The following is a 24,765-nucleotide window of genomic DNA, read 5'->3' as shown; positions in this document are numbered from 1 at the left end:
GCAGGGAACAGGCCAGAAAGGCCCGTGCGCTCGTTCGTGCCGCTCCACCAGTCCTCGCTGGCGAACTCGATGTCGACGATGCGGTCGCCTTCCGCAAGTTCGATCTCGTTGTCCTCGCCAATTTCGTAGTCGTAGACGGCCGTCGCAAACGGCGCCGAGGTGGCAGGCGCCGGGGGCGCAGGCGGCGCCGGGGGGGCCGGGGGGCAGGCGGCGCTTCAGGCGCAGGTGCCGGGGGCGCCGGGGGGCAGGCGGCGCAGGGGGGGCCTCGGGAGCAGGAGGAGCCGGGGGTGCCGGGGGAGCAGGCGGCGCAGGAGGTGCCTCGGGTGCCGGAGCAGGCGGCGCCGGGGGAGCAGGCGGTGCAGGAGGTGCCTCGGGTGCCGGAGCAGGCGGCGCCGGGGGAGCAGGCGGCGCAGGAGGTGCCTCGGGAGCCGGCGGCGCACGGGGCGCAGGCGGTGCCTCGGGAGCGGCAGCTGCCTCCTTCTCCTCCTCCTCCAGCAGCTCCACATAGTTCGAAGGAAAGAGGCCGACACTGCCGTCGGCGGCCGTCGCCGACCACCAGCCGTCGTCGACCTGGTCGACCTGCGTAAGGATATCGCCTTCACGGAGCGTCAGCTCGTTGTCCTCGGCCGCCTCGTAGTCGTAGAGCACGGTCGCACGCTGTCCGTCCAAGTTGGTCTTGGCCATCTGCGACGTGATCGACGCGGCGGATGGCGCTTCAGGGGCCTCGGGCGCCGGAGGCGCCGGCGGTGCGGGCGGTGCGGGCGGAGCGGGCGGCGCGGGCGGCGCACGAGGCGCGGCCGGCGGCGCCTGCCGCTCCTCCTCGGCCTGTTCGGCCTGCTGCTCCTTCCTGGCCGCCTCCTGGCGCTGGCTCCAGGAGAGGCCGCCCGACGCGACACGACCGCCGCGGCTCGGCGGCGGCGTCTCCTTCGCCTGCGTCTGCGAAAAGAGCTTGGTGCGGTCTGCCGACAGCTTGCCCGGGCGTCCGACCGAGACTGGCGTGTACGCCGTGCCGACCGGCTGGATTTTGTCGTCGTCCGTCGGCTTGGACGGTGTCTTATCCGGCACTGGGTCCGAGGCACGCACGTCCGGCACCGGGTCCGCGGCGCGTGCATCCGGTGCGCGCGGTGGGGCTGCGGCGCCCTTTGGCTGCGGCGCCTTGGCCGGCGGCGGAGCCGGGCGCGGAGCCGGCGGCGGCGCGCTCTCCTTGCCAAGCTTGCCCTCGCGCAGCTGCTTGATCTCCTCGCGTGCCGGCGTGTACGTCGTGCCGGTCGGCTGGATCGTGTCCTTGGGTGCCTTGGCCTGCATACCCCGGATGTCGGGTGTGCCGACCGGCTTGTAGTTGGTCCCCACCGGCTCGATCTTGCCTCCGCTCACCGAGCTAGCGGCGCCGTACTTGCTGCCGCTGCTGTCGGTGACCTTGCGCATGATCGCCTGCGGAACGAGGTCCTCCTCGGCCCGTGCGTTGATGCTCACGTGGTACGCCTTGAAGTAGTCGGCGACGCTCGCGCTGTGCGACGCAAAGAGCCCCTTGCGGTTCTCTGGGACGCCCTCGCCGCACCAGTTGATCAGCACAAACTTGGGCAGCTGCGTGTTGGGGTCGGTGACGCGCGTAAACGCATACTGGATCTTCCCGTCCGAGAACTCCTCGACGAGGTCGTCGAGCGTGCCCTTGGCGGACGCCGCGACGTCGAGGTCGTTCGACAGCTTCTTGTAGGAAAGTACTACATAGTCCTGGGCGCCATCAAGCACCTTTTCATACGCGGTACGGATCGCGGGCGAGGCAAGGCTCACCTGCAGCGACATGGTCAAAGCGAACCGTGCCCGCCTCCACGCCACGTGGTTTCCTCCGAGCATCATGCCGAGCTTCGTGCGGCTGGCCGTGTGCTGGCTGGTGCTGCTTGCGGTGTTTGCGCAAGGCAGCGGCGTGCATGGATTCCTGCAGTTTCTGAGCCCACGCAAGCCTGCGCCGCCGATCGTCGGCCACTTTGCGCCGTACTTTGGCGTGCCGCGCACGGAAAGCGGCGCGATGCGTTTTGTGCATCCGCGCTTCCAGCGCTTTATCCGCGCGGACCAGGACGTGAATGCCAAGACCTCGACGGCGATTGTGTCGGCAACGGATAGCGGGACGTACGGCGCGGTGAACCCGCGCGACGGCGCGACGGTCTGGCGCCGCTACGACAAGATCGGCCTCGAAGGCGTCTACTCGATGGACGACGGTACGTTGCATATCTTACCCAGCCATCGTCACGCTCAGCGGCAAGGGCGGCGCAGTGGCGCGCGCAGTCGTCGGCAAGACGGGCATCCTCCTCTGGGAGACGCGCCTGCACAACGAGACGGACGCGCCCGACGTCGAGGGGCCGGCCGTGCACGCGTCGGGCCTCGTCGACGACACGTTCGTCGTGACCAACGCACACGAGGTGCGCCGCCTGCGCGTCGGCCACGTCGCCTGGCGGTGGGCGCCAGAGGAGGGCGTAGACAAGGTGCGCGTCGTCGCGACGCTGCCCTCGGGCGAATTCATGTACGTGGTTGCCGCCGCGGCGACGGGCAAGGCGTGGCGGCCGCGCATTTACCAGCTGTCGCAGCGCGGCGAGCTCCTCGCGACGCACAACGTCGACATGGACCTCGCCGAGGGGCCGTACGGTATGGTAATCCTCCCTTGGGCCAAGCGCTCGCACATCCCGGTCGGCTTGCATGTGCAGACCGGCGGGCCGCACCTCGCGTTCCTCGGCACGGACCGTGCGGTGCACGCGGTGCGCATTGACGACGCGAACCCCCGCAAGACGCTGCAGCGCGTCAAGGCGCGCAGCGCTAACGCGTTTGTCAGCGTGCAGGACGTCGGCCTCGGTGACCGCGGTTTCTTTGTCGCGCGCCGCGCCGACCACGCCGCGGAAGTCGTGCGCGTGGACGAGGACGGGCGCTTGCACTCGGCATGGGAGTTTGACGAGCCGGCGCCCGACGCGGTGTACGACGGCGTGCTCGACCGCCAGGGCCACGCGTACATCTTGCGTGTCTACTTTACGCTCGCCCAAAAGATGCTCAACCAGCACGTCTTTTGGGCGGACGCGCGCACCGGCCACGACCGGGGCCAGGTCACGGGCATGTCGTTCCAGTACGACCACGACCTGCACGGAAACGTGCTCGCCGCCCCGTTCGAGGTCGGCAAGGTGTCGCCTGTCCAGCTGATGGTGCGCATTGCGCTCGTCACGTCTTCCGGCGCGATCCACCTCGTGCAGGACGGCGAGCACCACTGGGTGCTTGAAGAGGGCCTTGCCGAGGACCCCAAGACACTCATGGTCTCGCTGCCGGACGCGGCGCTCGGTAAGAGCGCCGTCGCGCTGCGCCACGCGCGCAACGCGGATACGGCACCGCTTGTCGCACTCGAGCGCGAGTCGTTCGGCCACCGCATCGCACGCCACCTCGTGCTCCTGGCCAAGCTGCCGGAGGTGGTAATCGAGTGGGTGATCGCCGAGCGCGGCGGTATCGAGTGGGTGTCGCGTCTCTTGCTCGACACGCACAAGGACGAGACGCCCGTGTTCCGCCAGCCGGTCGCCGGCGGCGCGCGTGTCGAGGGGACGAACGCGTCGATCATCGCGCCGCGCGAGGTACCGGACGAGGCGCTCGCGCGCCTCGCCCACGACCCGTTCGGCTTCCGCAAGATGGTCGTCGCGGCATCCAAGCGCGGCAAGGTGTACGGCCTCGAGATGACGCTTGAGGGCAGCGCCCTGCTCTGGCAGCGCTCGCTCCTGGGCTACGGGGCGGGCGAGGGCGCAGCAGAGCCCAAGGTAAATGTCACGCACATTGTGCAGACGCGCCCGACCGGCACGCTCCTCGGCGGCGTCCCAGTGCCGCCAGTCGTCGCAATCGTCGTGCAGACGACCGAGCCGGGCGAGGCGACGCAGACGCGCGTCTATGAGCTGAACCCGCTCACGGGCGAGTTTGCCAACGGCCTCGACGACGGCGTGCTGCTGTGCCCGAAGCCAATCCGCGAGCTCGTCGTGCTGCCTCTGGCGATGGACGCGGGCGACGTGCGCACGCTCGGCGCCGTGTGCGACGAGACGATGACCGTGTATCCCCCGGCCCCATCGACGCTCGCGCGCATCGCCACGGAGCTGCCGAAACTCCATCTGCCGGTGCTCGCGCAAGACGCGCTCCGCGGCCACGTCTTGCGCCCGGCCGAAAAGGGCACGTTCTACGCGGTGCCGACGTGGCAGTGGCGCCTCGGCAACGGCGAGCAGGTCGTCTCGATGCACGACCTGCCCACCGACCACATCGCGAGCCTCGGCCGGGTGCTGGGCGACCGCTCGGTGCTGTACAAGTACCTGAATCCCCACGGGCGCCTTGTGACGACGTACACGGCCGCCGACCAGGCGGCCAACGTCTACCTCCTCGACACGGTCTCGGGCAGCGTGCTCTACCACCTGCGCGTGCCGGACGTGGAGATGAGCGAGGGGCTGCACACGACCTTTGTCGAGAACTGGATCACGGTGCAGTATGCCACGAACCAGACCAAGGAGGGCTCGCTGCCGCAGCCCACGCCGGCCAACGCCCCGCCGTGGTTCGCCGAGACGAAGCAGGGCTACACGCACCGCCTCGTCTCGATCGAGCTGTACGAGCCCACGGCCGAGCAGACGCCCGAAGTCTCGAGCCTGGTGACCGGCACCGGCGGCAACGTGACGTCGTACGCGATGCCGCTCGCGTTTGCACACAGCTTCCTCCTGCCATACGGCGTGCAGATGACCGCGACCACGCGCACGATCCTCGGCGTGGCGACCAAGGGGCTGCTCGTCGCGACGGACCGCGAAAACATTGTCATGATTCCCCGCCGGATCCTCGACGCGCGCCGCCCGCTCGGCAAGCCTTCGGCGTCGGACATGGAGGAGGGGCTCTTTACCTACGCCCCCGAGATCCCGGACGAGCCCGCGTGGCACATCACCCGCACTTTCTACCGCCTGGCGTTTGTCACGGGGCTCAGCACGAGCCCGTCGCTGCTAGAGAGCAGCTCGATGGTGCTCAGCACCGGCCTCGACTGGATGTACACCATGGCTTCGCCGTCCGGACAGTTTGATCGTCTACAGGGTATGTCGCTCTACTCACCCAGCCTCGTTCAACAAGCTCCAGCTCGTCCTGACCATCGCAGGACTGGTCGTCGGTATCCTGCTCACGAACCCCATCGTGCGCGGCCGCCGCCTGGTCGCACGCTGGTAATCACGCGCTGTGGACTTCGAGCTGCGCTTTGCCGACGCGCCCTTTGCGCACGACAATCGCGCACACCGTCAAGTCCCACGCACGGCGCAGCGTCAACCAAAAGGACTCGGCATAGATGCCGATCGCACGCCCATTGTGCCATGTCGCACGGATCTTGAGCGCGAGGCGCGTCAGCGTGGGGAGCGACAGCGCGGCAATCGCCGCAAGCGCTTCGCGCGACCGCGTCGTGCGTTGGGATGGCGTACGTAGCGCACGTAGCGTGCCAAGTGGCAGGAGCGACGCAAGAAGCTTGCCTGTGTCGCGCGTGTACAGCCAGCGGTGGATCAGCGCCCAGTGCTGGGGGAACGGCACGGTGCACTCGAGGACGGGCACACCGCCAGTGCCGTGCACCATCGTAGGAAGGTGCGCACACTGCAGCGCATACACAATCCAGTGGATCGGCACGAGAAAGCACGGCGCCTCGACGACACGCACGCCGTTCGCAAGCGGCGACGCACGCCGGCGGCACACGGCGAGAAAGTGGGTGGGGAGAAAGGGCAAAGTCGCATTAGGGATTCCAGATGGGGGATGAAGCCAGGGGAGGTGCAGCTCCAACGGGAGATGCATGCTTCCTGGTAGGGGCGGATCGCGCGCAGCGATCGCCGCGAGCTGAGCCTGCAGGTCTTTTTCGCGTGCACGGACCGCATGCTCGAGTTCCGACATGAGCGTCTCGCCCGCACTACTCACGGCCGCGGGCGACGACGTGCCCGGGGGGGCATACATCGTCAGGAAGGCCGTCAGGACAAAGTCGCAGGTCGTTTGGGACCGCGTAAACTCTTCCGCTTCGGCTTCCATGCCGTGGTGCTTGAGGTGGGCGCTGAGGTCAATGTAGGGATTCGTACGTGCTTGGATGACCGGCGGAGGGAGCGACAGGGGAATCTCGAGCGTCGTAGGCGTCCTGTGCTCGTTGCCCGGCATCTGGCTGGCCAGTATGGCCTGGTCCAGTGCTGCAACAGGATCGGCACAGTGCATCAGACCCTCCATTTGGACAGAGGCCGGAGCCAAATGCACTTCGCGTTTTACGGATTGCAGGTAGCACGGCGAGGTCAGCGGCGGCGTGGTCTCTTTGGGCGGAGACTGGACTTCCGGCGCACTTTCGACGCGCTTTATCTCGAGCCCAGGCGAGTGCTCTTGCTTGGTTGGATCAGCCAGCGCCGTGTCCATGATTCGCTTCGTAGCAGGGATATAGGGCGAAGCATTCGCAGACAGCTTCGGAGCCGGGTCTTCGGATTCACGCGGTGGAACATACGGCTGAGCATCCGCCGACATGCGACCGTGTACCGCTTGTTCCTGGAATGGATACGTCCGAGGCAAGATCGGCACAGGCTGGGGCGTGGAGAACAGCATGCCCGGCACGGGCACTGGCGGGCGGCCCGCAGCGTTTGGGCCCATCGGCCCTGGCGTGGGATACGGGAGGATGGGTTGCAACGGCACCCCCCGCGCATATTGTGGGCGGTGCCCTGGCCCATGCTGTCCCATCTGCCCCTGGTCCGGATAAATGCCCGGCTGTACGATGCTAGGCAAGTTTCGAACGAGATGAGGATAGCGTCCGTCGGTTGGCATAGCCGCCGGGTGCATGTACGCAGGCGCACCTATTTGTGCGTAACCCCAGTAGGAGTTATCCATACCCTCCTTCCGCTTCCGGGGCCCACATTTATGTATCCTAGTGAGACGCTCCCATCCCTGTCTCGTCCGTGCGAATGGAACACGATGGGTGGCCTGTGCACAGATCGGGCGCTTCCCCGATGCAATTAGTGTCGGACGTATGGTATAACTACGGCACGACACTATTCGTACCACGAGCGTCCTTGTTGGTCAGACGAGCCAATAAGCGTGCCGAGAAGATCGCGTGCTGTATTCAAGATTTCCACGGCGCCAGCAATTAGGCCACCTTCGTGCTCTTCCACATAGTCTTCCGCAAGGGGGACCTGCGGCGAGTTCTGCGAGGGTGCCACCAAAGCGCCCGAGGCACGAGGTGATGCGTCCGGTGGACCGGTGCGTCGTGAACGTGCGTAGCCAGGAATTTGACCATTGGGGGTGTTCTGTGGCGTAGGACCCAGCAGCGAAGATTCTGTCCGCGACTGTGCGCTGTTTGTGCTTGGCGTTGCCTTTTCGTCCAACGTGAGCCCGGGGAGGTTTTCAACATCCACCACGAGCGGTCCGCTGGGCGACGACGACATCGAAGCATCGGTAGAGCGAGGGGGTATCATGTGTTCGGCGTCGCCCGGCCGCGTCCCGCGCTGCGGGAGGCGACCGCGCGTCGGCCTAGCAGTAGAATCGGTGCCGGAGCCCGTTCCATCACCCGTCTCATACAAGTCCGTGTCTGGAGTAGGATCGCGCAAAGAAGAAGAATGCGGGTATTTGGGATGCAAATTGTCAGCATGTGCTTGTTGTGAAGCGCCGGAACCGGCGATGTTGGATACGGACTGGATAAATGGTGTCGAGGAGTGTTCGAACTCCTCATCCGAAGCGTAGTAATCGTAGCCATCATGGTCTAACGGCAGATCCTGCGTGACGGGCACGGGATCCGAGACCGAGTAACGAGCGTCCTCGTCATCGTAGGGCTCGTCGTCACTGTCCATAAAGCCACTGGTGGCCGCCACAGGCGACGAAGCGAGCATATATTCGTGTGGCGTTTTGAGTTGTGTGGGCTCGAGACGCGCGATGGATGCACGGGGTTCGCTCGACGACGAGTCGCTTCCCTTGCGTCCATGCGCCGGCACGACATGGTCTAAAGACTCGTCGCTCTCATCGCTCTCATCGCTCTCATCGTCATAGTCGTACTCCTCGTCATCGTCATCGTCCATATAAGAGTACGGCGAGGCGGGATGCTCGAGCGCCACACACTGTTCCACACGGTGATTGAAACTGATATGCCGCTTCGCCTTGGGCTCCCCAGATGTCGCCTCCGTATTGACCACAGTCGGCGTGCGGCTCAGTTCGGGCGATCCGACGCGGCGTCGATTCGGGTCCTGACGAACGAGCTGCAACTCAGAGCGTACTGCATGCAGCTCCGACTTTTTCGGCCAAGCATCCTCGCCGGTTTCGTCTTCACTCGGAGGTGAAACGTTCTTGGGCTGCTGCAGCAACTCTGATAGCGTCCGGTGCTTGAGGATCGACTTTTTGCCGCCGGTCGTGTCCTCGATACCGAGACGCTCGGCCGTCGTGGCCACCTTGGGAGGCGGGACGGGCTTGGCTTCGCCGTGGAGCGGGCCGTAGAGCCAAGTAACATCGCTCTCTTTGAGCCTGGATTAGTTGGGATACGCACCAATTCAATGTCTCGGGGCTGATGGTCTTCAACTTTCCACGCTGCTTCGCCCAGGTACGCCAGCTGGCATTCTCAAGACGAAGACCGTTGGAAATCTCATTCTTGCGCTTGGTCATCGCCTTCCAGCTGTTCCACACGTCCTCGTCTTTCCACTCATGGCTCAGATAGTCCACACAGATCTCGGGCGTCTTGCTCTCAATCTGTGCGTCATCTGGCGCCGGGTTGTGGTTCGAAACCGTAGGATATGGATCGGGCGCAGAGAGCATCCTGCTTCTTGCTGCGCGCCGCAATGATACTCGCCGAGGAAGCAAGGGACTCGCGTCGCCGGTCGGGGTACCCCCCATCTTATTTGCAATTCTGCCGTGGCCCGCGCTTGCGCATGCGCCTCCACACGGAAAGCGCCCTGACGCGAGGTCACGTTACCCTGCACGACGCGTTCATGTCAGTACCAGGGCGCGAGGCGATCCAGGAGGCGGCCGCGCGCGGTGTGGGTGCGTGATTTGGCTTATGGCAGAGGAGCTGAAGGCGACATGCGAGGTGTCGATGCGGCACGCGCGGCGCCGTGCGGAAAGGATGCAGGAAGCACAGACGTCTTCTCTCGTGTCGTGCGCGTCACGCGTCCAGGAACGCGAAGACGAGCACCGCACGCGTCGCGAGGCAAAGGAGGAGCTGCGTGCGTCGCGTTCGAGCTCGTTTGGGTCGCGCGCACGTACTGATATGCGAAACGAGCGGCTAGAGCTCGTGGAGGACTTGGAACGCGGTCCGCGTCCTTTTGAGCCCCGCGCCGACGATCCTGACGTGCAGCGCTACGAGCCGAATGCAAGGATCGCGTTGCGGACACGCCTTGTACCGAACGCGCAAATTTCCGAGTACCTGGACTGTCGGTATGTCGTGACACCGAGTATGCTCTATTCCTTGGCGAGCCGCACAGGCACGTCGGGGTCCGAGTACGAGCGCAAGGCGGGCGAGGCTATGGATGGCGACGTGGAAGTGCCTTTGTATGGTGACTGGGTCCTATTTGCCGTGATGGGCGAAAAGGGGCAGCTAAAGTACACTGCAGCAACCATCGATCAAGACGAGGAAAAGAAAACACAGAACGACGAGCTAACGCCTTTCGAGCGCTCCAACCCCTCGCTCCCAGCGCGAAAGTACTTTGGATGCAAGCTCCTGGACCTCAGCACGGAAATCGTTGAGGCACACCGCCACCTGCCGGGGCACTGCATGCTGAACATGATGCTCTTTGAGTCCAAAAGCCAGGCAGGGTCCAAGTACTCGGGCGGCAACGGCGGCGCATTCGAAAAGCTCTGGAAAGAGCGCGACGGCATGCTCCTGGCCATTCTCAATCCGCGCATTATGAAGCGCCGAAAAAACGCCAAGGGGCCCGCAAATGAGCTAACAATCACTCCTCGTTCTGCCGACTCGATCTTGGTCATTGGGCAAGCAGATGCCTATGCACAGTGCAAGTCGATCAAAAAGGACGGGTCTCGATGCAAGGCATTTGTCATTCGTGGGAAAGACAATGGCGTGTGCGACTACCACCTTGAGCAGGCCGTGGCCGGACGCTTGCGGTCGCGTATGGAATTCGCCTCAGGGTACGTGTTCTTGCTAATGTAGTACATCCAGCGTGCTGGGACAGCCGACCGGGCGAATCGACTTTCAACGACAGGAAAAAAGCCGGCGCGCTCGGCCCAGCAGCACCGTGGGCATCAGCGGACTCGATGTGGGGTCCTCAACCATGAATCAGACCTATACCGCGCCAGGATCCAACCTGTCACTCTCTTCATCCGACCCGCGCTCCGTTGGATACGACGTCGAGGCACGGTACGGCAGAGGACGTGCGGAAAGAGAGCAACGCAAACGGAAGCAGGACAAGCTCGAGGAGCGCGTGTCGAATTTGCAAGCGAGCCAGGTGTCGAGGCCGGTGGTCGCTGACGAGCCGGCCCCCTCGTCGACCGTGCACGCAAGCGACGACGTCGAGGCCAAGTTTTTCTCCGAGGTCGACCAAAACAGTTTGGCAGCAAAGACACTGCGCATTGCCCAAGCGACGTTGCGTGGCGACCCCAAGCCACGCCGTGGGAAGCAGCACGCAGAGTCGTCAGAGTCGTCTGCGCCGTCGTCCTCTACTTCTCGCCTCCTGGCCAGGCACGAAGCGAAGGCGTCGTCCTTGCCGGAAGCAAAGCTCAAGACCAAGCGATTCCGGTCCAACGTACTGGATCGTCCAGGCTCAGCAGGCCAGCAGGCACGAGCGGCGCAGGCAGAAGAGGATGGATTCGTAATCATTTGAACGCAGTAGCGTCTATACCCGTACAGACGATTATGTATGAACAGTCTCGGTCGGCAGCGCCTCGAGCGCCAGCTTGAGCAGAGCAAGCTTCTTGCGAAGCACGTCGACCGATGCAGGCACCAAGGCCTCGGGCTCGTAGACACCAGTCGACTCGACACTGAAGAGGAAGTGGTCCTGGATACGACCCAGCCGCACCATGCCCTCAAATTCGGGGTGCCGAAGCACTTCCCGGCTTACGGTGTCTTTCCGTGCATCGGCGACTTGGACGCCATTTTCACCACCGCGCTCAAGCACACCTTCAGGGAAGCACGAAATCAGTTTGGGTATCAGCGGCTCAGGCACAAGCTTCAGGATCTCAATGTAGGGGAGCAGGCGGTAGGAAGCGGTGGCCACAGGAGAGAACTTCGCGTGGTCCTTACCGATGCCTTTTTCACAGTGCAGCTCCATCTCCATGCCTTGGCCAGGGGCGAGCTTCGCAATGACGATATCAGAGTTCACGGGCTTGGGAGGCGCATCTGCCATGGTCTCGGCTTGGTCGCCTTTCGGGTCCCATTCGAGCTGAGAAGAGTAGACGTAGCGGCCCTCGACTGCGCCATCCTTCGAGCCAGCCTTCTTCCTGCACTCGGTTTTGAGGTTGAATACAACCGTATTTTGGTCATTGGCCTCGTCATCCATCTTAAAAGTCAGCCGTGAGGGGTCGATCGCAAGAGGGACCAGACCAAGACGGTGAGACAACACCTCGTCCTGGATAATGGAAGTGTTGTTCCAGATGTAGACATGCTCGATGGCAACAGTGGGAACCTCGGCAATGAGTGTCCTGCGGATTGCGTTGGCGATGGAAGCATCTACTCCCACCATCTCAAACTCGCACTGCTCCGTAGTCAGGCGCGTCACAACCACGCGCAGGTTCTCGTCAAAGGTTTCATTGCTCCATGCGCCAGACTCGCCGGGAACCTGCAACGGGTACGAAGACGATGAGACATTCCCGACCCTCTCAGGAAGCACTTCAACAATGTTCCTCTTGTCCATTGTATAGTAGCAACGATGGACACGGTACGCTGCCTATCGTGGACAAGGACGATCCTGTAGCCAGACGACCGCCAAAAAAATCTTTTGCACGTGATGGGCGGCCCGGGCGCAAGAAAGTGTCCGGCAGCCAGAGCACGGAGAGCTAGGGCAGAGGTCGTCGACCGTGTGGCTGAGTACGAAGTCGAATGTCAAAGGGGATATATTGGCTATTCAATAGATATCTAGGCTTAGATATTAATGTCGGGAGACTCGGGCTCCTCGCGAGCCACCAACAGGTCAAAGTGGCCAGGACGGTAGAGCAACGGACCAAGACCAAACATTTGGCCTTGGTCAATATCAAAGCGGACAACGTCGCAAGCATTCGGATCACCCTCGGGGCTTACGTCCTTGTTGTCAGACATTTTGGCGCCAGCATCGGCCTCCTCCGTAATAGAGTCCGACTCAGGCGGGGCATGCGAGCGTGACAAGTAGACGACATCAAGGCTCACTTTCAGCGCAGAGCTCAAAGCTGTAATTTGGAGGTGGTCCGCATCTCTTCCAAACGCTTCGACCTCCTTGTTACAAAAGTCCTCCATCGTCGGGGGATCTTCTTCACCAGTGGCAGAAGCGAGGAAAGGCGTGTAGTCATTGGAGTTAAGCTGATGGTGTTAGTGGCGGACAAATATTTCAACATACCTTGAGGAATGCACTAGTCAGTAGCCTTAAATACACGACAATACTGTTGCTCTTTTCTGGATCATTAAAGACCTCCAATAGTTTCTTCTCGTCCAGCTGCGGGGTGGCGGGATCGGTAGAGTGCATCATTGCCATAAGTTCTTGGAATGGATCATAGAAATCTTTTACAACGTCCTCCTCGAATCCCGCTTGCTTCAGCAGCTCAAGAGTAGAGCCAAGGTGCTGGGTGGTGAAGTGATGCAGAGGCCGATCATTCATTGTAAGGAGGGTGTGGATGTAGGTAAACCCGAACGCCCTGTAAAAGCAATTGCCATCACCCTTCAGACGACGAATACCGACAAAGTCAGATTGATCTTTAAGCCACTTCACTTTGTTATAGAACTGGCGGTTGTTCGCGTATTCATGCAGAAGAACCTCGATCGGCGCCACCTCCGAGATGAGCGGTTGCTCTGCATTTTGTTGGTCAACGAGCTTTTGGGCTAGCTCGTGCCGTTGAGAATCGCTAAGCTTCTCAAGTCTAATGGGTAAGTATCACATGCACAACGGGCGCCGACGTACTCTGATGCCGTTCCGCTAGAGCTCATTATAGTCAGGTACTAGGGCTTGGGGGACCACGGGCCACCCTTTACTGCATGTGCCCCAGGGACTTTCACGTCATCACACATGCAGGCCCGATCAAACTATCACTACACGTGATAATCGAAATAGAAAAGGAACAAGATAAACCACAAGTTATATACACAACAGCCTTTCAATTTAATATAAACTTAAAAGTATTAACAAGACTCTTTTAATACTAATCATCAAAATATAAATTTATAATTATATATTAATAAATTACAATGTTATTCGAATTATTGGTTTATGCACATTATATATGTTAATATATTGCAAAAAGAAACACAAGAAGTAATAGTGTAATTCAATATGTTTATTGAATATTTCGATTATTTTCCATAATTATCATGTATAGTAAACGTATATTGGTTTATGTTTTACATGTATTTTATATATTGATATTTGGATACAGTAAAATATTTTTATTATTTGTAATTTGTAGTTGATATAAATAATACAGTAATTATAATTTTGTTTTTTTAGTTTTGGTGGCCTAGTATTGTTTTTAGTTAATAAATACATTATCGATACTATGAAAATGTTATATTGCTTTCTTTATTTTGGTTGAGCGATTTGATTGATGCCCCGGCCGAATGGCTGGACCGGGCGCGAACATAACTTTGAAATCTGCCGTCAAGTGTCTCGTGCGACGACTGGCTGACGCCCAACCTTACGTGCACACTATGGCAGCTCTCGATAAGTTCGCATTGAATAGACCTGCCTTTGCGGTGAAGATTAGAAAGGCCCTAACAGACTATGTGACTGCCCACTCGCCTAACCTTGCCGCCCACCAGGTATGTCGCCCTCTTTTACGCGCGATGGAGTACTGACACTGATTCGTTTAGGCTGTTGTCCACCGGCCATGGCTGGACTGGTATTTCATGTATTCATCTGTCTTGGGCACGCATACATTCTTTATGCTGTTTCTTCCGCACGTATACCAAATTGGTGGGGAGTCCGCCGGCAGGATGTAAGTATCATCACCATGTCCTGGATGCTGACTTGACAGATTGATCTTGACCTCGGCTCTCGCGGTATATGTTACTGCATTTGTCAAGGTGTGTCACGCTGGCTGTACTTTACAGTTTCTAACACATGCATGCTAGGATTACTTTTGTGTTCCCCGCCCATTCTCGCCTCCTGTCCGTCGCCTGTTGGTCGGCACACATCATCTCGAATATGGGTTTCCATCGACACACTCTGCCAACAGCATTGGCATGTCTGTCTTCTTTTACTATCTCACGCTGCAATGCAGACCTTTTGTTCAGGCTCTGATGTCGGACGAACATCCGGTGTTCACTTATTGGATGACTGATTCTTTCTTGTTGGAGGGCATTATCATTTTATATGCCTTCACGATTGTATACGGACGCTTGTATTCAGGGATGCACAGTGTGCTAGGTACGTTAGGACACTTGGTTCAGATGGCTAACTGTGTAGACTGCTTCGTTGGGTCATGTATTGGACTTTTTGTGGCCCTCTTCTGTATCTGGATTGACCCGATGCTCGGTGACTTCCTTCTTTCTGGCAGTGTATGGGGTGTGTATCGATGAGCAAGAGCTTATACAGTCCCTATGGTTATTTTTGGATCTGGCTGTCTCTCCCTTGCATTGCACATCCAGCCCGTTGACGCGTGTCCTTGCTACGATGATGGTAAGTGTACAAAGTATACGAATACTAACAATAAGCCGTGGCCTTTGTTGGCTCCTGGGTTGGTGTCGTTCTGGGTAACTGGAGGACGAATCAATATTACTACCATGACCATGCATTGCTTGACAAGTCTTTCCAATGGCTACTACGTCATTCTCCCTCATTCGTTCGACAGGCTTGGGAACATGTTTGGTTCCACGCGGTCCAAATTCAGTTCCTCAAGGTCATTATCAGCTTGTCATTTGGTATGTACACATACTGCCACTGTTCTAACCAATAGGTGTGGTTCCCATCATCATCTTCAAGATTTTGGCGACGCCTGTCATCAAATCAGTGTTTCCATTCGTCTACTTGAACATTGCCCATCTTCGCCAGAACTCTCTCTCCAAAACGCAGGAGGATGCCCCTAGCGCAAGTGCAACGGGTGCTGTCACTTACGTTGATCATACTGGTCTTCGCCGTCGCGCCGTACCTCAGGATACTTCTGCAAACGCTAGTGAAGTCGAGGAGGAGCTGAAGATGTCCTCGTGGGACTCCATGGATAAGAAAATCTGTGTCGGTGCGTAATGATACATGACCCTTGCTGACGATTCAGATGGGCCTCGTCTGCTGATCTACACTGGTATCGGAATAATGGGCACATGGATCTCGATCCACTTGATTGACTACTTCCAAGTGAAGCTCATTCAAATTGTGACTATCAACCAGTAGATGCAACTGCCCTTGTAAATGAAATTGCTCGGTTCACCATATCCAGTTAAGACATGGGAATGATGGCGGCAGAGACCCTGCGGCCCTCTTCCGAGAGGAGGTTGTAAGTAGAACATGCATTGCGCTTGAATCAGTGATCTGAACATACTGTGTTTTGCACATCCAGTTGGATACCAAGTGAGTTCAGGTGGGCCTTAACACTGTTGGGGACAGGCAGTACGGTGTTCCCAGTGCCCAGAATAAGGATTTCTAGCGTAAGCGAGACTTGGATGCTCTTACCTGGCCGAGGGACGACGAGCTCAAAAAGCGTCCAAATGTCATTTGTCCAGGACTCCCAGCCTTTGCCGTTCGGCATGGCCGACATGGCGTCAATGGGCGGAGGCGTCCAGAGAAACACTTTGCCGTTCAAGAACGCGCAGGTAGACGGGACAACCAAACCGTCAGCAAGTTTGATCTCGGTGGGTGTTACATTCGCGATACGAATAGGCACAGAGTCATCCTCCAAAATGTTGGACAAGGCGCTTCCATAGTCATCTTCACTATAGGTCAGCTGAGGTTACAAGGACGTACGGAGGTGCTTCCCGGCGCAGACGAGGCGCGGTAGTGGTATATTGAGCAGATACCATTCTCGGGGCGATACGAGTCACATTCCGTGCCGCAGTCCGCAATGGACTCCTCAACAGTCCAGCTCTGAGAGGCAGCAAGGTCCGTTGCATCATGCTAAGGACTGTGCGTGATGAACAAGTGGAGAAATGTGGCCAAATTGGTAATCCGACCAGATCGCCAGACACTCCACACTGCTGCTCTAGACACTCATCCTGACTGATGTCCACTACGACTTCGAACGAAGTACGCGGTGCAGGCCTGAACGGCCGCCCCGTCGTGTTCTTTGATATCACTATTGGTGAAACGCCGGTCGGCCGCATCAAGTTTGAGCTCTTTTCGGACTTTACGCCCAAGTATGTAACTCAGCTTGAGCTTACACCAGAACTGCCGAGAACTTCCGCCAGCTCTGCACTGGTGAGCACAGGTATGTAAACGGTTGACCTTACCCAGATTCAACCATAAGCCCATGGGATATAAAGGCTCTATTTTCCACCGTGTGATCAAGGACTTTATGTGCCAAGGCGGCGACTTCCTCAACGCCGACGGCACCGGCAGTTTCAGCATCTATGGCGACAAGTTCGATGACGAAAACTTCCTGATGAAACATGATGCCCCCGGTCTTTTGAGCATGGTATGCACGCATTATTAACTCTAGGCAAACTCGGGCCCCAATACCAATGGTTGCCAATTCTTCATCACGACGCAACCAGCCGACTTTTTGGATGGCAAGCACGTCGTCTTTGGCAAGGTACGCTTTTCTCTGTTAATGACTACAGGTGATTGACGGCATGCTTACTCTACGCAAAATCGAAAATGTGCCGATGGGCGCGAGCAACCGTCCACGCGTCGAGGTCAAGATTGCCGGTGAGTTTTCCTATGCGCTGACCCAGAATGCGGTGAAATGTAGATAATAGCTGTTATCCTAATAAATACTATCTCATGCTCCCACAGAGTTAGATTCATCTAGAGAGGACACAGAGCTGAGTTTCGTCAAGACTTCGTCCCACTCGCCCTGGGCAGTAGACAGGATCGTGACGGCGCCGCCTGCTCCCACCACAAGACCCTTGCCTTGTGCGGTGACCGTGCGAATCACAACCGACATGTTTGAGGCTCCATCCACACCAATAAAGCCAAGCGCGCCCGAGTAGACACAGCGACGACGTGTTGCTTCGGTAATTGGGTGACCCGGCGTCCTTTCCAAATGTTCGAGCAGTTCGACACTGCGACGCTTCGGCGCTCCCGTCATGCTTCCTGGGGGAAAGCACCGCTTGCCTGCTTCAACACAACCAATACCAGGGCGCAATGTACCTGTCACCGCTGTCACGAGTTGGTGCACTGTTTCGTAGGTCTCGAGCGCAATTAGCCGGGGCACCTGCACCGAGCCAGGGTAGCAGACCGCCTGTAAATCAGCGCGAATGAGATCCGCAATCATAAGATTCTCAGCACGCTCTTTGGGATCCGCACGCAACTTGGCCATACGGCGCTCATCCTCGGCCTGGACGTGCTGTTGCATCGCCGGCTCCGTCCCCGCACGGGCCAACCAATCTTCCTCGCCTTTGCCCCAGCCAGGGCGGACCAGCGTACCTTTGATCGGCCGCATTTCCAAATGCCCCTCGCGAGTGATGGTGAGGAAACGCTCAGGGCTCGTCGAGAGAATTGCCTGAGGCGTCTTCTGATCCAGAGGCAGAAGCTCCAAGTAAGCGCAAAACGGCGCGGGATTTTTGGTGCGGAGTCTTGTGTACAAATCAAAGTAGGCGTCGTAATTATGCGTATCCAGAGGCAGCGTTCCCTCAAACTGCGTGGTAAGGCACAGTTCGTAGCTCTCGCCCTTCCCGATGTAATCCTTGGCCTGGCGGATCTTGTCCATGTAGGTGTCACGATTGTCAACTGCACGCACTGGCGCAAGGCCAGTGGCAGGCGGCTTTGTACCGGCTGGGATAGCACACACTTCTTCCAGAGTACGCTGCACTTGGTCAAACCACGCGTTTGCGTCATCTCGCGAGACACCAATGGAGCTCGAGCTACCCAGCTGCTCAAGGCTGCGCTCGAGTGTCGCCAAAGCGGGATGCAGTTCCACATTACTGTCGCGACGCACCAATGCCGACGCCGTCCAGGTCTGTGTATGGTGGTCAAAGATCAAGACCGTGTTGCAGAAACCCCACTGCGCAGCAGGAAGTGCCATCCGATCAAAGGGTGCGCCCGGGACTGCCTGTTCATACCGGTTCGCGTCCAGGGGGCCAAGGTCCAGACTTTCGTCCTTCATTTCATAGCCCCAATATCCCACGAATCCAGCTTGGAGGGCACAAGTGCTTCCGCCCACTTCAGGCACAGGACTGGATTGGGAAGGAAGAACAGTCGCATTTTGCAGGCCGCACTGCACTTCGCTCATCCAGTCCCACAGGGTGCTGTCTGTCTTTAGCTCCACGGACTGGACGGACGCATCGCTGTTTTGTTCGCACACTGCTAGGTGTGCGTGCATATCATAGGTGAGAGTGAACGACGCGCGGCTCATCATCGACATATGGCTCTGAGGATCCTTGGCACTCGCACTGTCCAGCCAGACACATCCACCCATGGCATGAGCATGGCCTGGCTGGCGGAAGAGGTGATCCACGATAGGGACCATGTCGAAGGCGAGCGTATCTGCCAGCGACTTTTGCTGGACAGGAATCGTACGCTGCACCACTTCCCAATGCGCATCACTTTCAGGTAAACAGACGAATGGCCGGCTTGGCGCGATACAACTCTTGCCAAGTACGGCGAGGTGGTCAGGCAAACCACACGTGCTGTTGTCCCATAGGTGCACGCGATTCATATCGCGAGCCCTCCAATACGCATCGACATTGTGCAAAAAGTTGCTCAGGATCGTCTGGCCGGCATTGGACTCGATACTTTCGGGGTGATACTGGACGCCATAGTAAGGGTGTTCGGTATGCTCAATAGCTTGCACGATAGACTCTGCATCGGGCCTCTCCGCATCTAAGGGGCTGCGAGCAAGCACACGGATCGAGGAAGGGAGGGTCGATTCATCGACAACTAAACTGTTGTAGCAAATGACCTCGGTGCCTGGCGCAATATCCTGGACAATGCTGCGCGTCCCATTCGGGCGTGACGCCGTTGCGGCTTGCGCGTCCATTACCAATGGACGCTTCCGTCCATGGAACGGCTCTGTAAGCTGACGCACCGAAGCGCCTGCTGCTGTCGCGATGCCTTGGTGGCCGAGACAGACGCCGAGGATCGGCACCTGGACAAGCGCAGGATTCTGCAGAAGCCGCCTTGACGAACCGAAATCCTCATCATTCGAAGGGTCTCCCGGTCCAGGAGACAAGATAATCGCATCCACAAACGGAAGGAAGTGGTCGTGGACATTTTCCGGTGCCAGCGCAGGGTGCGTGTAGGGTATAATGACCACCCGGCGCGCCAACAAATCGGGACTTAGAGAGTCCACACTGGAGCAAATTAAAGAAAGAAGGTTGCGTGTATATGAATCATGGTGATCCACAATTGCGATCCGGGGCAGGACCACCGGGTGCGCCATACCGGCCCTGAGAAAAGAAGGTCCTACGCACGCACCAGAAATTCTGACCGAGCTTTGTCAGCATGCAGTCGGGCGCTCGACACCCGGTGAGGACGACGAGCGCCGCGATGCCTGGCCCAGGATAGGGCGAGTGTGGTCATAGATGAGTTACCCAGCAGGGCGCATATATGTTCAGGGTGTGCTGGAAGCGACGTTTATGAAAATGTGCCGTTTGAGGCATGCTAGATAGTGCTCACTCCCATAACTCGCTCAACTGCAAGAACACCAACATTCTCTATACTATAATACACAAGCAATCACTATTGAATGTAGCGCGCAAAGACTGCTGTTAGATACACCACATACACCAATAGCTCCAACGACGTCCCATCCATTTTCCGAAAAAGGGGATCAACACCAATTTGAATGCATTTTGCAACTGACGCACGCCTTCATCCCACTCTTGCCGGGCAAGACGATCCTGTTCACGCTCAAACTCTTCGGAGGAAGTCACACTTTCCTGGGACGCGTTTGCTTGCATGACGTGCTGGAAGGGCGTGGGGAAATGTGCCGAGGCTGGCTCGTCATCGAGGTATTTTGGCAATCCACTCTGCCGCTCCTGGTTATCATTCTTCGGTCCCGAAGCCATCTCTTTGTATTGGCTCACCCAGTCGCCGTACGCCGACGAGGGCTCCTCGACGGCAGCCATGGCCGCTCGTGACGATCCTCGCTGGACGCCCTCCACTTCACGTGATTCTCCACTGCGCACTGGCCGCTCCGCATCGTGTCATCATCCTTTGAAGCTGTTTATACTACTCGAGAAATTATAGGAAAATTACTTGGCGGCGGCACCGGTGGCGCTGGCACCCGAGTTGAGCTGCTCCTGGGCCTTCTGGAGAAGGTCGCTGGCGGCAGCGCGGGCCTGCTCGACGTACGAGGCGGCAGTACCGTCGGGCTTGGCAGCGTCCTGCGAGGCAGCGTTGGCCTTGTCACCACCCTTCTGGAGGAGCTCGCTCACGCTGTTAAGAGCGTCCGAGGCGTACTGGCGAGCCTGGTCGGTGACCGAGCGCTCAGAGCCCGAGCCGGCGGCGGCGCCGGTACCAGCACCAGCACCGGCACCGGTGGCCTCCTTGCCCTCACCGAAGACCTGGCCGGCCTGCTTCTGGACGTACGAGGTGGTGTCGTTGAAGAGCTTCTGGCCCTGCTCGAGGAGGGTCTGGCCCTCGCTCTTGGGGGCGACGTCGTCAGCACCCTGCTGAGCCTTGTCGGCGAGCTTGTCAGCGCCGCTCGAGACCTTAAAGTGTTGCTCCACAATTGTCATTCCCCGGACATTTTGTTCTCGGCGTTACTAAATCTATCCAATTACTACGATGGACAACCTGTCATCGACGTATACGGAGCTCGCCACCAAGTACGAGAACGGCACTGGCGGTGCGACACGCGAGATTGCAAAGGCGTGTGTCGGCGCCGCGCCTTCCATTACATCCGATTCGGTCGTGCACGATAATGCGTGCGGCCCAGCGATCGTCACGAGTGTGATTATGGGCCAAGGCACCAGGCCTTCCATTTATGCCACCGATTTTGCCAAGGGAATGGTGGACGTTACTCGGGCCTTTTCTCAGCAGAATGGATGGGACAATGTCCACTGCCAAGAAATGGATGGCCAGCACCTTTCGTTTGCCGACAATTTCTTTACGCACTCTTTCAGCTGCCTAGGCGTGTACCTCTTTCCCGACTCCAAGAAAGGCGTCGCGGAAATGTACCGCACACTCCAACCCAATGGATTTGCGTGCTTTTCTTCGATGAAAGACCCCGTGTGGCCCGCAGTTGCCCTCAAAGTATACCAGGAGCGCTTTCCCAATGCCGAAAAGCCGCTGCAATTCCCCGAGACGCCGGAATGGTACCATGAAGCAGACATCCAAAAGACGCTCAAGGAGGCTGGATTCCAGGATATCCATGTGATCGAAGTGCCTGCGACTTTTCACTATGCGGATGAGGCGACGGGCCGTGCGACGTGGCACGGAATGCTGACGATGTTTAGCGCGACGCTGCGTGAACTCGACCAAGAAACCTATAACGCCTTCTTTGCGCAATTCTGGAAAGAACTTCTTGAGAACCACGGCACTAGCATGCCCGACGGAAAAGTTCAGTTCACTATCCGCGCTTGGGTCTCCTACGGTACCAAATAGACGAGCCGGCTTTACATCAGACCAAATTTGCCCGAGCATAGAATGTGGAGACGCACGAACCGTACGAGTCACTCTTCCACCGTTTGGGGACGCGTAGACGACGCGCGCCATTTGCAAGAGCAAGCTCAAGGCCTTTAGCGCGGCGCTCGGCAAGGTGGACGATGTCACCCATGATGCCTACGTTACCCAATTCTGGGACAAGCTTGCCAAGAACCATGTGTACTTAGAAGACAATTGGTGCACCATCATAAAGGTGCGTGCGTGGCTCGCGACGGCGACCAAGTAGACTTTCAATCGTTTCCATCTGCGATTCTATGGACAAGGCTGTCATGATTGTCGTTATCCCCCTTCGGCGGGGGCGTGGCGGCGACGCAGGCGCATCTGACTCAGTTCGTCGGGGGGCGGGCGGAAGTACATGTACGTCGACGCGGCCTCGCCGTGGGGATGCAGCGAAGTAGCTGTCTCCTCAAACGAGGGGTCGGGCTGGGGGACAACCCATGTGCGCTCCCAATCGATGCGCGGCTTCGTACCACTCAGCTGTTCCGCTTGGCTTTCGGGAATGGCCATCTTGTTGGGCAGCGGGGGCTCGGGCATGGTATCCACATCGAGCGTCGTACTCGCGGGAGCCGTCGGAGTCTGTCCCGAGGCCTTGGCGATGGCCTCGGCGGTCTTGGCAGCCTCGCCCTCCTCGTACATGCTTTGGTATTGCTGTTGCCAGTCCTGGTCCCAAATCGCAGCAGATTCAAGGCCCTCTTCGTACACGACGCGGTGCTTCCGCAAGTAGTACATCAGGGCGGCCATGAAGGCGACCTTGCGCAGCAGTCTGTTACCCCAGTCCTGGAAGTTGTGCGAATGGGTCATACCAACAATGAGCTCCATGGTGCGCATGTACGAAATCGAGGACGGGAAGATGCGCGCAGGATACATAAAGCGATGCTCGACATCGTTCTCGATCCACTTGTTGAGATCTCGCTGGACCGCGTCGATCTTCTCCCATGGCGTGTCGAACGCGACTTGGATCTTTGTCTCCTCGTACTGGTAGCTCGACCGACGGAAATTCTGGATGCTGGTGGCGGCCAGCACCGGGTTGGACATGTACAGATTGAGCCCTTCGGTCGTAACGAACTGTGTGGAAAGGAGATTGAGGCGCAGAACGATATAGGTCGCCTGGTTGATTTGGACCAGATCACCCGTGTCGAAGGGGTGCGTGACAAACAAGAAGATGATCGAGTCAAACAAGTTCTGCGCACTCTCCTTGAACACGAACGCAAACGCAATGCCCATCGTGTAGAACGTCGATAGGGTCTTGGCGACATCCACATTGAAGATCGCGAAAGCCTCAAAGAGGATAAAAATGCAGGCGATGATACCCAGAATCAAGTCGAGCTGCGCCACGGCATTGTTTAGGTCATGCATGGCCTTGGCGAGAATACGGCGCTCTTTGAACACCTCGAGCACCGTGTTCTTGATCTCGATCTGCGAAATATCGCCGTTGCCATCGCGGTCAAAGACGGCAAATGCATCGCGGGCCTCGCTGGGCGCCTTGACATAGGCCGGCGCAAAGTCTTCCAGGACCAGGTACCGGCGCGTAGGATCGCGCTGATACGAGACAAAGATGGAGCGCGCGACCTTTTTGGCCTGCGCCGGTGTGTTCATATCGAGCTTCAGACCCATCTCGGCGGTTTTCAGCAGCTGCGCGGGATCGCGCATACCGATCGAGGCGAGGTGCGAGGCGAGCGCCGACGACTTTTGCGCACGTCCTTTCGCCATTTGCTGCCATTGCGAGAACTTTTGCTTGGCCAGCGCCCTGCGTGCGCCCTTCTGCCGCGGCGTGTCGGTGCCTTTCGACCGTGGCGTCTCGGTTCCGTCCAGCGAGCGGCTGCGTTCCCGCAAGAACGACACGCCCTTGCTCGCCTTTTGCACAAAAGCCCTGGGCCCCGGCGAAGTGCCAGTCGAGTCGCCCTTGGGCCGGCAGTTGTACAAATGATCGAGCACCTTGAGCGTGTGTGACATCGACTGAATGCGGTCGGCATACGACGACTGGTGAAACCGGATCGCAATAAACTTGATAATCACCTTTTCGGCAGCAATCGTTAACGTGAGGAAAAACTGGGTGAGCAAAACAAACGTACGATAAACTGCATGACCTGGTAGAGGCGTGGGGTGTACGAAGCCCAGCTGTGATCCGGGTCCAAGTCCCCCGCCGTGTAGAGACCAAACATTGGGCTGAAAATGATCGTCCAGGAGCCCCAGTTGAGTGCCGCGTACAGCAGGAACTTGAAGTAGTTGCTCATCGCACGGTAGTACTCCAAAGCGCTCTGGAGCAGCTGACCAGGCGGGCCCCAGATAAGGCGCACAACGTACAAGATGATCGCCGGGATCAACTCGACCAAGAAGTGGATCCACCACTGCAGATGGAGATTGAAGGCGGCCCAGATGAACCACGCTTCGATGTTGCGTGCCTTGTACTCCCGCTCGGGGTGGTGGGGACGGTAGACATAATGAATGCACAGAATCGGGATGAGCATCAGTCCAACCAGGATCACATTGCCAAAGAAGGTCGTCGTGAGCATCAGCACGAGTTTGCCTGGGGACATGTTCTTCATGCTAAACCGGCGCACCGGCTTCTCCTCGTCACGCGCGGATTCCGACACATCATTGTCGGTAACCCAGTCAAAGTAGTCGGTGGGCGAGCCGGGATCGTGCATCGGTGGGCCAGGCGTGCCCGCCTCGACGGCCGTGCCGGGCTCAAATTTCGGCAGGCCCGCCAGGGAAATCGTCGGCGGGTCGACGACCGTCACACGCGGTGCAGATGCCCCCGGAGGTGGTGTTGGATCTGTGGCATGCTCATATGGAAGAGCCGCGGCCTGTGGCAGCGCTGGCGCTGCTGCCGAGCCTTCGCGGTCAGGCGGCCACGGTGCGGGTCCAGACATGGTAAAAGACAAGAAGCACTGCCCTGGCGTATGATTTAGTC

At 58.5% G+C, this 24,765-nt stretch overlaps 12 protein-coding genes across 12 annotated transcripts; 4 read left to right on the top strand and 8 right to left on the bottom strand.

Annotated features, from left to right (window-relative positions):
• Positions 1–215: 215 nt before the first annotated feature.
• Positions 216–1,803, bottom strand: ABP1 (actin binding protein; the record flags this gene model as incomplete). The annotated part of the gene is made up of 2 exons (XM_060268061.1): positions 216–318; positions 356–1,803. The coding sequence occupies 2 exons, from the start codon at positions 1,801–1,803 to the stop codon at positions 216–218; spliced, it is 1,551 nt and encodes a 516-aa protein (XP_060124044.1).
• A 52-nt stretch (positions 1,804–1,855) lies between these two features.
• MJAP1_004141 (uncharacterized protein) lies at positions 1,856–5,205 on the top strand (the record flags this gene model as incomplete). The annotated part of the gene is made up of 3 exons (XM_060268060.1): positions 1,856–2,216; positions 2,239–5,076; positions 5,099–5,205. The coding sequence occupies 3 exons, from the start codon at positions 1,856–1,858 to the stop codon at positions 5,203–5,205; spliced, it is 3,306 nt and encodes a 1,101-aa protein (XP_060124043.1).
• MJAP1_004140 (uncharacterized protein) lies at positions 5,206–6,513 on the bottom strand (the record flags this gene model as incomplete). The annotated part of the gene is made up of 2 exons (XM_060268059.1): positions 5,206–5,414; positions 5,451–6,513. The coding sequence occupies 2 exons, from the start codon at positions 6,511–6,513 to the stop codon at positions 5,206–5,208; spliced, it is 1,272 nt and encodes a 423-aa protein (XP_060124042.1).
• Positions 6,514–7,031: 518 nt separating this feature from the next.
• REG1 (protein phosphatase regulator) lies at positions 7,032–8,778 on the bottom strand (the record flags this gene model as incomplete). Its single annotated transcript, XM_060268058.1, has 3 exons — positions 7,032–7,509; positions 7,672–8,490; positions 8,513–8,778. The coding sequence occupies 3 exons, from the start codon at positions 8,776–8,778 to the stop codon at positions 7,032–7,034; spliced, it is 1,563 nt and encodes a 520-aa protein (XP_060124041.1).
• Positions 8,779–8,951: 173 nt separating this feature from the next.
• On the top strand, positions 8,952–10,796 carry MJAP1_004138 (uncharacterized protein; the record flags this gene model as incomplete). Its single annotated transcript, XM_060268057.1, has 3 exons — positions 8,952–9,003; positions 9,027–10,104; positions 10,127–10,796. 3 exons carry the CDS (start codon positions 8,952–8,954, stop codon positions 10,794–10,796), a joined length of 1,800 nt encoding a protein of 599 aa, XP_060124040.1.
• Positions 10,797–10,826: 30 nt separating this feature from the next.
• RPC40 (DNA-directed RNA polymerase core subunit rpc40) lies at positions 10,827–11,825 on the bottom strand (the record flags this gene model as incomplete). The annotated part of the gene is made up of 1 exon (XM_060268056.1): positions 10,827–11,825. One exon carries the CDS (start codon positions 11,823–11,825, stop codon positions 10,827–10,829), a length of 999 nt encoding a protein of 332 aa, XP_060124039.1.
• Positions 11,826–12,052: 227 nt separating this feature from the next.
• MJAP1_004136 (ubiquitinyl hydrolase 1) lies at positions 12,053–12,635 on the bottom strand (the record flags this gene model as incomplete). The annotated part of the gene is made up of 3 exons (XM_060268055.1): positions 12,053–12,463; positions 12,501–12,513; positions 12,535–12,635. 3 exons carry the CDS (start codon positions 12,633–12,635, stop codon positions 12,053–12,055), a joined length of 525 nt encoding a protein of 174 aa, XP_060124038.1.
• A 3,669-nt stretch (positions 12,636–16,304) lies between these two features.
• On the top strand, positions 16,305–17,042 carry cyp3 (peptidylprolyl isomerase; the record flags this gene model as incomplete). The annotated part of the gene is made up of 6 exons (XM_060268054.1): positions 16,305–16,438; positions 16,536–16,716; positions 16,741–16,765; positions 16,796–16,833; positions 16,862–16,981; positions 17,037–17,042. The coding sequence occupies 6 exons, from the start codon at positions 16,305–16,307 to the stop codon at positions 17,040–17,042; spliced, it is 504 nt and encodes a 167-aa protein (XP_060124037.1).
• Positions 17,043–17,327: 285 nt separating this feature from the next.
• Positions 17,328–18,660, bottom strand: ABZ1 (aminodeoxychorismate synthase; the record flags this gene model as incomplete). The annotated part of the gene is made up of 2 exons (XM_060268053.1): positions 17,328–17,332; positions 17,394–18,660. 2 exons carry the CDS (start codon positions 18,658–18,660, stop codon positions 17,328–17,330), a joined length of 1,272 nt encoding a protein of 423 aa, XP_060124036.1.
• Positions 18,661–20,437: 1,777 nt separating this feature from the next.
• Positions 20,438–20,923, bottom strand: MJAP1_004133 (uncharacterized protein; the record flags this gene model as incomplete). Its single annotated transcript, XM_060268052.1, has 1 exon — positions 20,438–20,923. One exon carries the CDS (start codon positions 20,921–20,923, stop codon positions 20,438–20,440), a length of 486 nt encoding a protein of 161 aa, XP_060124035.1.
• A 49-nt stretch (positions 20,924–20,972) lies between these two features.
• MJAP1_004132 (uncharacterized protein) lies at positions 20,973–22,077 on the top strand (the record flags this gene model as incomplete). Its single annotated transcript, XM_060268051.1, has 2 exons — positions 20,973–21,746; positions 21,889–22,077. The coding sequence occupies 2 exons, from the start codon at positions 20,973–20,975 to the stop codon at positions 22,075–22,077; spliced, it is 963 nt and encodes a 320-aa protein (XP_060124034.1).
• A 53-nt stretch (positions 22,078–22,130) lies between these two features.
• MJAP1_004131 (uncharacterized protein) lies at positions 22,131–24,499 on the bottom strand (the record flags this gene model as incomplete). The annotated part of the gene is made up of 2 exons (XM_060268050.1): positions 22,131–23,900; positions 23,924–24,499. The coding sequence occupies 2 exons, from the start codon at positions 24,497–24,499 to the stop codon at positions 22,131–22,133; spliced, it is 2,346 nt and encodes a 781-aa protein (XP_060124033.1).
• Between the last annotated feature and the right edge of the window lie 266 nt (positions 24,500–24,765).

The sequence above is a fragment of the Malassezia japonica genome, chromosome 9 (genome assembly GCF_029542785.1).
Source record: "Malassezia japonica chromosome 9, complete sequence".
NCBI lineage: Eukaryota > Fungi > Basidiomycota > Malasseziomycetes > Malasseziales > Malasseziaceae > Malassezia > Malassezia japonica.
The sequence above is the reverse complement of the archived record's forward strand: the minus strand, read 5'-3'. Positions and strand labels throughout refer to the sequence as shown.